Raw genomic sequence first — 10,649 nt, 5'->3', positions numbered from 1 at the left:
CACTTGTTAGTGGTCGAAGAACCTGAACAGTTCACAAAAGGGGAAAAAATAATCAATTTCTCCCTAGAGAAAAAAAAAAAGATTCAAAATCACTATCAGAAAAATGCAAATTAAAACAACCTTAAGATTTTCTCACACCTGTCAATTGAGCAAAGATGCTAGTGAATATAAACGGTCTATCACATGGAATATGGTCAGAGTAGCCATTCCTGGTTCTGATTAACCACTCGGGAACTCTGAGGACTATTTATGGTCATGGATGACTCAGGGGTAGAGGGCTTACCCTTTGAAGTGATGAAGATTCCCTATATTGCATGTGGAGCTAGGAAAACTTAATGCTCATCCAATGTCCAAAAGAAAGGTACCACCCTGACCTACAACCTTCCTTGGTCTTTTTTATAGTTCTGGTTCATTGACAGAACTATTTTATACTGCTTTCTGAGAGAGCTGCAGAGGGATGTGGAAGGTCAACTGGCTGAATCTCCTACCTCTGGCCTTCACGCAGCGGTGAGCACACAGCATCTAATGCCCAAGCCCATTGGGCTGCCATTTTTTTGTTTGACCATTTCTGAGCCTAGACAAACGAGTATCTATCCCTAGATATGTATTTCCAGGAATAGAGGTGATCTTGTGGGTTCAAAAGGTCTGGAGGTCTGATCAGGTTGGAGCAAAATAGCAGCAAGGCAGGAGTGTCCAGCAATTATTCCAGAGTTCTTGAAGAGAATAGTCACCACCATTTTCAGTAGACAGGTACCATTGGGCAGCTAGGTGGCACAATGGATACAGCACCAGCCCTGGAGTCAGGAGGACCTAAGTTCAAATCTAGCCTCAGACATTTATTAGCTGGGTAAGTCACTTAACCCCAATTGCCTGAAAAAACAAAATAAAACAGGTACCTGGAGTTGTTTTGACAGTGCAGAGCTGAAGTTAATGAAAATAGTTGTATCATGGACAACTTTATGATCTTAAGAGGTTGAAGTGTCTGTCATCCAGGAGATTTGTAACAGTAGCCGTAAGTTATTCTGCCTAGTTTGTCATTCTGTTAATGTCTGCTCTTTTGTGCTTAATGTTTCCTTTGTGTGTAAGAACAAATTACCTGTCCTACATCTGATTCAAATTACAGATTGTGTACTTTTAGGGGGAAGACCTAAACATGGCCATAACTTGAGTTTGTCTCTGTGGTACTGAGTTGGGAGTTTAAGAAGTCAGGTTGTAGTTTCCAGGATGTCCCCTCTCCAATCCATCTTCCACACATCTACAAAATAATCTTCCTAAAGTGCAGATCTAAATACATCACTCACCTTGTCAAGAATCTTCCGTGGTTTCCTGTTGCCTCTGAATTAAATACAATCTCCTTTCGCTGTCATTCAAAGCTCTTCATGACATGGCTCCAAACTATGTTTCCAAACATTTCACATTATTCCACTATATACTTTGTTGAGTCATTTTTTCAGTTGTCTGACTCTTATTGACCCCATTTGAAGTTTTCTTGGCAGACACTGGAGTAGCAGAACCAGGAGAACACCGTACACAGTAACAGCAACATTGTGCTAGGACAGACTATTAGACTTAGCTCTTCTGAGCCATGCAATGATCTAAGACAATTCCAAAAGACTCATGATGAAAGATGCTATCCACATCCAGAGAAAGAACTACGGAATCTGAATGCACTTCAAAGCATATCATTTTCTTTTGTGTTTTTTCTTTCTCATGGTTTTTCCCTTTTGTTCTGATTCTTCTTTCACAACATGACTAGTGTGGAAATGTTTAATATGATCATATATTAATAACCTATATCAGATTGCATGCTGTCTTGGGGAGGGGGGAAATTTAGAACCCAAAATCTTATAAAAGGAAATGTTGAAAACTAAAAATAAATTATTAAAAAAATAAACTCCTCTACTTGCCAAAAAAAAAAAAAGATACTGGAGTGGGTTGCAATTTCCTTCTCCAGCTCATTTTACAGATGAGGAAAAGAGAGAAAATAGGCTTGCTATGCAAAAACTTCCCAACAGTCAGAGCCATTCAGAAGTAGAATGGGCTTCCTCGAGAGTTGGGGCTGTACTCACTAGGATTAAAAATGTGTTGTGGTGGTAATATTTTTGTTAGGCACAGACTGAACTAGATGTTTTCCAAGTTACTTTTCAGCTCTGAATCTTCATGAAATCTTATGCAACTGAGAGTCCTGGGTGATAGTTTTGGTTTCCACTTTTCCCAATTAACCTGTCTTTTTTCCAAGACAATTTAAGTATTAATTTCCTAAGCAGGTAAACTCAAGTCATTTTACATTTTAATAAGAGCATGAAGATTTCTCCTATGACACAAGCCTTGACTTTCCCTCCAGGCTGTCCCATCTGGCTGTTCTTGGTTTTCATCCGACACTGGAGAGTCTGATTTCCGTATGTCACATTTGTTTCTATGCCTACAATCCACAGTCAGGGTGCATAAAGCAAATGTTTAGAGTTGACAGCTAATATCAGGGAGCTGTGAGATAACAGGAAAGGAAGGACTCCCTAATGTAATTGATGCAAAGGCAGTGTGGTTGAGTGATTAGAAATGGCCTCGAAGCCAGGAAGGCCTGGATTTGACTCTCAGGTCTGACGTGGACAGGTGAAGTTGCACTCTGGGCAGTTGAAAGAGGGCGTTTTCTCTTCAACGAAGTCACAGGTCCTATCTCTTTTCAATATTAATGTTGTGTTACAACAACACAAATGTAAGAAAATAAGGATACACAACAGGATGTCTAGCAGTACAGATGAAAGCTTTTTTAAAGGTAGAGAGTACAGGAAGGAAGACAGTGCTAGGGAAAAATGCCCCATTCTGAAGCTGGACTCCTTTTACAAGAATGTTCACTTTGACATTTATCTCACATTAGCCATTAGCCTTTGAGTGGCTGATGGCATAACATTTCCTCCTCCCCCCCCATATATGATAGTGCACCCTCATGGACTCATTTCCTACTTCCTGAACCCACAGCTCCCTGTCCACTTATCTCCCCCAGTTTATTCCTGAGCTTCCACGATCCAAAGCACTGTCTTGCAATCTATGCTTGGCCATTTTAGAACTCCAGAGCAGGATTCTCTTTAGCTCCAGAGAATACAAAGCAAAAAGGGGAAATCGAACAGGCTTTGCAGCACAGGTGGGAGAAAGGCAAGGCAGAGAAGCTGACAAATCCCCCAGCAGAGTTGCCACATCACCCTGGCATGGGATAAATGACATCTACCCTGAGAGTCCCAATGAAAAAAAATGTCTCTCACTAGGGAGTTTTTTTTGTCATTAATGCTTAGCACAGAAGGGCATAATCTAGCCCTGTGATCTGAAGGTGTAGGTAGTTCTGCTCAGGTGTTTCTGGTAAGGAGAGTAGTCAGACTAAGGGAGTTCAGGAGTTTGAACCAGCTGTGTCAAACCAACAATTAGATCAGAATATCACTGGGACATATAACAAAATAAAAACACAACAGTACATAATGGTAATGTGGTTTTTTTCCCTCAAGTCAGTGTAGCCCCCAAGGATCTTTATGAATGGTTTAGTGGCCCCATTTCTATTTCAGTTTGGCACCACTGGTTTACAAAATCAATAATTTAAATTTAACCCCAAACCTCAAACTAATAAAATTGTCCTAAGATTCCTCCAAGAAAAAAAAAAAAACCAGCAGAGCCCATTAAGAAGTTTAATTCCCTGAATTTGTGAAAACAACAATGACTCAGCAATGATCTTCCTGGTCATCCCCATCGTAGGCAAGGGCCAGAGCCACCACCATTATGCTCCTCCCCATTGCAGTCAACCAAATCATAAGTCATCCCCATCACTGTCATTCAAATCAGTCCTCTTCATCGACAATGTGAATCATGACAGAAGAACCATCACTGCTTAGCGTTACTTCATCAGCAATTAGCATTTTTAACGTCTCAAGGTCACCACATAGGTGTTTTATTTTGGGGAAAGAGAAAAGCCTTTCCAGAGGTACATAAAATGCATTTTCAATACAGAATGGCTTGGGGATCTCCTCAGTGGGGTCATTTTTGGACTCATCACATTTAGGCTTGACAAATTCAAGCTCATCACCACTATTGCTGTCATTCTTCATCTTGGGACTCTCCAGTAGAACTCTCTTCATTTTTAAGATTTGAGAAAAAACTTCGTTGGATACTGCCTTCCTAAGGTACTTTTCTTCCTTCAGGCTTGGATATATCACTGTACCAACCTGGAGGGAGTAGAAGAAAATGTCAGTTACTATTCTGAAACACAAAAGATGCTCCTTAAGTGTGTGCTTGAGCGTACACACACACACACACACACACACACACACCCCCAAGGAAAAAAAAAATCTAAGCAAGACCACGCTACAAAATGATTGTACTCTGTAGGGAGATGGGGGAAGAAATGTAAAATTATTAGTTGAATCTCAGTCTCCTGAAGGATATCACAAGAAATTTATGAGAGCTATTTAATTCTATTCAACAAATACTTATTAGCACCCATCATGCATTTATATCGTGCTTACTATGTGAACCGATAGGCACTTGAGATACAAAGACAAAAATTAAGACAGTCCCTGCTCTCAAGGAGCTTACATTCTACTAGGGGGAGGGGGGGGAAGAGAATGGGAGCATGTAAGTGAAACATAAAATAGACAAAGTGTATAAATTTGTGAGATTGAAGCACGAGCAACTGTGGAGATCAAGTCAGAGCCAGTGTAGGAGGCCGCACCTCATCTGAAACTTGAAGGAAGCTCAGAATTCTGAGAAATCAGATGAAGAGGGAATGTATTCCAAGTATGGAGGACAGCCCAAGCAGAGGCATGAAGATGAGAGAGAATGTAATAAGGCAGGTGGGCTGAAACCTGGTATTAGGGGAACATATAACAAGGCTAAAAAGATAGTGCAAAAGATACCAAAACAAAAAACGAAACTCACAAACCAAATACAAAAACCAAAACTGACAGGCCCTGCCTTCAATGAACTATATTCTAGAAATTCTAATTTCTAGAAATTCTAAAATAAGAGAAGTGAATTTACATGGTACAAATTGATATTATATCTGGAATAATCCAATCAAACTGACTGCTAACTAAATTTAAAGACTCATTTAATTTTTAAGGTCTATTAGGAAGGAATGGGAAAAGAAAGGATATTTTCTTCATGATACTTTTTACTGACACCTGTGGGAACAAGTCACTTTTTTTTTAATGTACATTCTGTACATGCAGAAGCAATGGCTTTAAAGTGTCAACGTTCCAGAAGGGTTTTTATCGAAAACATGAGATCACTGAACCAAGTCTAGGTAGTGAAGATATCAAGAAAAATGAATAGCTGCCTCTGACCCAGTAATTCCACTGTTAGGAATATACCCCAGAAGTTTTATCAACAAGCACCCTCTTGTTCAAAGATTCCCATAGCAATATTTATAACTTCTAAAGACTGGCAAAAACCTGCATGCCCAACAGGAGTGATTAAATAAACCATGGCTCACTGATGTAACTGAATAATAACATTTATACAGCGTTTTATGTTCTTATTTTGTCTTCACATATAATTCATAATAATAATAACAACAAAAGCTGTGAGGCAAGTATTCCCATTTCAGAGAGAAACTGAAGGCTATGGGGGGGTGACTTTCCTGGGACAACACAGCCAGTGAGGCAGGACTCAAACTCCTGACTCCCAGCCTAGCGCCATCTCCACTTGAACCCTTCCATGTCTACTACCATTAAGATGACAAGTATGAGCAATAGAGAAAATTCTAAATGAACCTTTATGAAATAATTCAAAGTAAGAAAAGCAGAAGCGGAACAGAGAATTAACCAAAATTCACCTAAATGTAAATTACCAAAACAAATTAACAGTTTATAATAAATAGTTTTTAAACAGTAGTGAAACAAGCATAGATGTGACTACTCAGCATTCACTTCTCACCTCCACTCAGATCTGGCCCCCAGCCCCTCTCCCTGACCACCCATTTCTAAAAGGCTAAATCCCATGGCCTATCCTCAGGCTTCCTTCTCCTTGACCTGTCTGTGGTCTTTGACCCTGCTGATGACCTCCTCATGGGTATTCTCTCCTCCCTCAATTTGCAACATGGCTCTCTCATGGGTCTAACCAGTCCTCCATTTAACTTTGCTGAATTATGCATATTCAGCCCTCATAAATGGAAGTACCCTCAAGGCCCTGTCCTGGTCTCTCTGCCCTATGCCCTTTTTGTGAGCTCATCTACTCCCATCTCTTCCGTTTTCTTCATGCAGCTGATGCCCAAATCCAGTTATCTAGCTCTAAGCTGAATCCCAGCCCCACAGTACCAAATGATTGCTGGGTAACTATATCTGAATGTTCCAAAGACATCTCAAACTCAACATGTATAAAAAAGAATTCACTATTTTACTCTTAAACCTGTCTCTCCCTCCAGCTTCCCTATTTCGAGTGCACCATTATGTTTCTAGTCATCTAAGATTCACAATCTTCCTTTTTCTGACTCTCCCACCCCCAATCCAATCAGTTGCGAAGGCTTGCCATTCTACCTCTCTCTCACATCCCCCTTCCCTTCTATTTACTCACACAAATTTCTGAGGTCCTTTTCACCACCTGCTTGGGCTACCGCAACAGCCTCCTCATTGCCTCAACTATCTCCTTTCAATTACATATGTACATGCCGTCTCCCCCAACAGAATGCAAGTTCCTTGAGGAAAGGGACTCACACTCCATGTGCTTTTTGTCTTTGTATCATCAGGTCCTAGTACAAGGGGCCTGGCACATAGCAGGCATTTAATAAATGCCTGTTGATTAATTGTTGGCTAATTTTACAATCAATAGGCCAGCACTGTAGAACCATGAGGCCATAGTAAGTCATTGTAACTAAGCTTTCTCAGCTTCCCTAGCTTGTTTCATCATTCCCTGAACTGCTTAGCAAAGGCGCCAACTTCTGATTCAGGTGTCAGGCAAATGATACAAGGAAACACACCCTAAACACAGCAACATCCCAGCCATCTTTTCTAGTGCCAATAAGAGACTATTTTTTTTTTTTTATCAAATAAGCAGTTGAGGAAATTATTCTCTATTGCTGAGTCAAGGAAATAACACCTAATTTTGCAAGTCTCTTAGCCTTGTACTCTCTCTTACAAAGATTAGTAAGTTTGCATTTCATCTTAAGAGTCTAAGAAATACTTACTGTTGTATGAGTACATTCTATAGTTTTTTCATTGTGCAGAGATTCAATAGTGTTTGGTATAGTTTTCACAAAGACCCCTATCTGAGTACAGAACCCAACAGCCTCAGCTCCAGGTGGTGGGTCCCCTAATCCAGTAAACTCCACTGAATAACCATAGTGTCTTGCTGCATCTAAAGCCCTAAAGGGAAACAGACAAATTATCTCGTTATATATTTTAACTGCTTTTAAAACCAGATCAAATTATATTAGAGCCATAAGTCTAATCAGAAGAAATTTCTATCTGAAATAGCTTAGTTTTTCAAGTGAACAAAATTTTAAAAATTAAAGTTTCATTCATATAGATAAGTTTAACTATACATCTATAGACATGTAATATATAGTATATGTACTATATAGATAAAATATATATACACATATGTACATATAAGACATAATTTAGTAAATTATAAAATGCTTCAAAAATGCAAATTTTTCAAAAATAATACTTTACTACTCAACTTGGAGATCATTCTTTCCCCAATCCATCAAGTTGATACCTTAATAGTGTTAATTGTAAATCATTCACACCAGAGGAGGAAATAGTACTGATAAAACGTAATGCCTATCCAAAATTTATATTTGGCTTTGAAAAGCAGTAGGTAACCCTGACTCAGTCAGTTAAGCAGTAAAACACAAAGGCCTAAGAGTGTTGTCCAAAAAGCCCAGTTTGTCTTTGTTGCTCCGACTTCTCCTGTCTTGGGTCTTCTGCAGAAACAGCGTGGTATGGTAGAAAACAATGGACTTGCAGTAAGAAGACTTCTGTTTCATTCTTGGCCCTGTTATTTACCAACCATATCACAAGGGACAAGTTACTAAACCATTCTGAGCCCACCTCTTCACATGTCTGCAGATGAGGCTGATACTTTTGTCTCCCTCACAGAGTGTTGTGAGGAGATTAAGCTTCTAAGTGCTACATAAGTATAAGCTACTGTTACTCCCACAGAGCCCTGTTGTTCTTTATCCAATCCTATCCAGACCCAGGAGGTCGCTGATGTCTTCACGAGTCTCTCTCCACTCATTCTTTATCAGAGATGGCTCAATAAAGAATTTTATACCAGTCATTCATTTCTTAGTATGAACACAAGTCAATATGTTCCCTCTCTCTAGGAGCTTACAGTTTAAATCACATTTCAAAATTGACAAATGAAAGACTTTGTTCTGGAATCAGAGAATCTGGGTTTTGTGTTTTTTTAAGGTTTTTGTGGTGATGGGAGAAGAAAGGCCCTTCTCAATGCCCTAAGACCATATACCATAAACCACTACTTTTTCTGGCAGAAGGTTGTCTTTTCTCAGACATTCCTCTCTGGCTACAATACTAAATTTAATCCTTGATAGCTGACAATAGGGGGTAGGAAGCTGCAAATGATTTAAAATAATCTATTTAGGTAGATAATCCAGCCCTTGACAAATGAAAGCTGCCTAAACTGAACACAGAGAACCAAAAGGATAAAGAAAAACAACATTCTAGCACTTAAATACTCGATTAATTGATATAATACAAGTGACACATAACTAGAGAAAAATTTACTTGTAAAAATTCTAGAAATCTGAAAGGATCCACAGCCTGCAGGGAGTGTGTTGCTTTCATTTCTATCATTGCCAGCTAATGGCTAAGTGTGGGCAAAAATGCAGGCTTGGTCTTCCTCTTAAGGAAAAAAGGCTGTCAGGCACCTTTTTTTTAATCCTCCAGTGTATTAAGGGAAAAGGAAATGCTCCTTGAAAAGAGAACAAGTGCTTCAAAGGGGAAACAAAGAAGCAAAAGAGCATCACAACTCATGTCACAATTGCAGCTGGGGGAGGAATGAGACAAGTAAAAGGACCAATGAACATTAGGAATTTTTTAATCAATAAATGGCTATGTCCATACTGAGAGGAGAAAGCAATTTCTCATGCTCCATGGAATGAAGATGCCACTGGGGAGATACTCTAGGAAGATGTTAGTTCTTGTGGTTAGCAACACCCTGACCAAACATCCCAAGGCAACCATGGTAACTTAACCCGAATAAGCAGGTATCTGGTTTTCCTGTGGCATGCATCTAGAATGTGATGAGAGATCTATCAAAACTAACCGCTAATAATCACTTTAGATTTACCTGGGATAAATGACATCTAATTAAAGGCTAGCAAAAAAAAATGTGCCTTAAAAACTTGCAAATATGATCAAGAAAGCTTTAAATGGAAAATAAAGAAGAAAACTGCCCATATATATATCTGCCAAACCAGATAGCAGAGGTAGTAAAAGATACAACACACAAAATAGAGAAGAGAAGCACTTATTCACAGGAAACAATATCCAAGACAGGTAGCAATTAAACATATAGCCTCAGATGTTGATATAAAAACAGAGTCTGGGGACAGCTAGGTGGCTTAGTGGATAGAGCTCCAGCCTTGGAGTCGGGAGGACCCAAGTTCAAATCCGGCCTCAGACATTTGACACTTACTAGCTGTGTGACCCTAGGCAAGTCACTTAACCCCAATTGCTTCACCAAAAAAAACAAACAAAAAAACCAAACCCAGAGTCCGTATAATAAACAACGTGAAATAGAGATTCTAATTCAAGGAGTTAAATTTAACCTCATGAGAATTATTGAGAGTATTATCAAAGGTGGCCTTACTCAAAAGAAACAAAGCAAATACAATAACCTCTATCAAATACAATCATCTTCCTCCTCTATTCTACACACACCTATTTCTTCCTAGGGCAAAAAGTCTTACTATGATTCTCCTGGCTGAAAAAGCCTTCAATGACATCTAGGAGGGCAAACTTTAGGATCAAATAAAAATGCTTCAACCTGACATTTAAAGCCTTTCACACTATGGCATCAGTCTATCTTTCTAGATTTCCTATTACTCCACATATTCTACTTTTTGGCTGTTCTCCATACTCACATTCCCTTTTCTGCCCCTATGCACTTGTCTAAGCTGTCCCAAGCCTAGACAATGCTCTCTCTCTCCATTTCTGTCTTTCAGAATCCATGCTTTCCTTCAAAATTCAGCTAGGTATCACCGTCACAAAGTATTCCCTCATTTCTGCCTCTGCCAACATGTTTCTCTCCTCAAATTAGCTCATTCTTCTACACATATCACATATCCTCCCAACTGAAAATAAGTGCCTAGAGAACAGGGCTACTTGTTTCTATCCTTGCACCCCTAGAACCTAGCCTGGTGCCTTGCACATACTTTGATGGATCTATGATCAGTGTGGATGCTCCCTCCAGCAGTGCAGATTCCAACTCATGATATCTTCTCATTCTTACACAGGTCCTCCCATAAATCTACAGGGATTTACCTCCTAGGGCCAACTTCTAAATCTCAACATAAGGTATCAATGGAGCATAAGGACTTGGCAAACTACTGATTATCTACCTCTTATTATGACTGGCCTACTTTCCTTTCTTGGTACATATTTCTTGGAGAATCTCTTATGTTGCCACTTCTGCATAGTCCT

General features: G+C 39.4%; 1 protein-coding gene across 2 annotated transcripts in view; it reads right to left on the bottom strand.

The window, feature by feature from the left end:
- Positions 1-3,664: 3,664 nt before the first annotated feature.
- HENMT1 (HEN methyltransferase 1) overlaps positions 3,665-10,649 on the bottom strand; it is a 57,750-nt gene continuing 50,765 nt past the window's right edge. For both annotated transcript variants that reach the window (XM_027856722.1, XM_027856723.1), the window contains exons 6-7: positions 7,163-7,340; positions 3,665-4,205 (exon numbers count right to left, since the gene is read on the bottom strand). In XM_027856722.1, the coding sequence (XP_027712523.1) occupies positions 3,822-4,205; positions 7,163-7,340 (562 nt within the window). In that variant the 3' untranslated portion in view covers positions 3,665-3,821. The remainder of the gene's footprint in view (positions 4,206-7,162; positions 7,341-10,649) is intronic.

This window comes from Vombatus ursinus, unplaced genomic scaffold (assembly GCF_900497805.2).
Source record: "Vombatus ursinus unplaced genomic scaffold, bare-nosed wombat genome assembly UNPS02011613.1, whole genome shotgun sequence".
NCBI classification, from domain to species: Eukaryota; Metazoa; Chordata; class Mammalia; order Diprotodontia; family Vombatidae; genus Vombatus; species Vombatus ursinus.
Note: the sequence above shows the minus strand (reverse complement) of the source record. Positions and strands in the feature narration are given on the sequence as shown.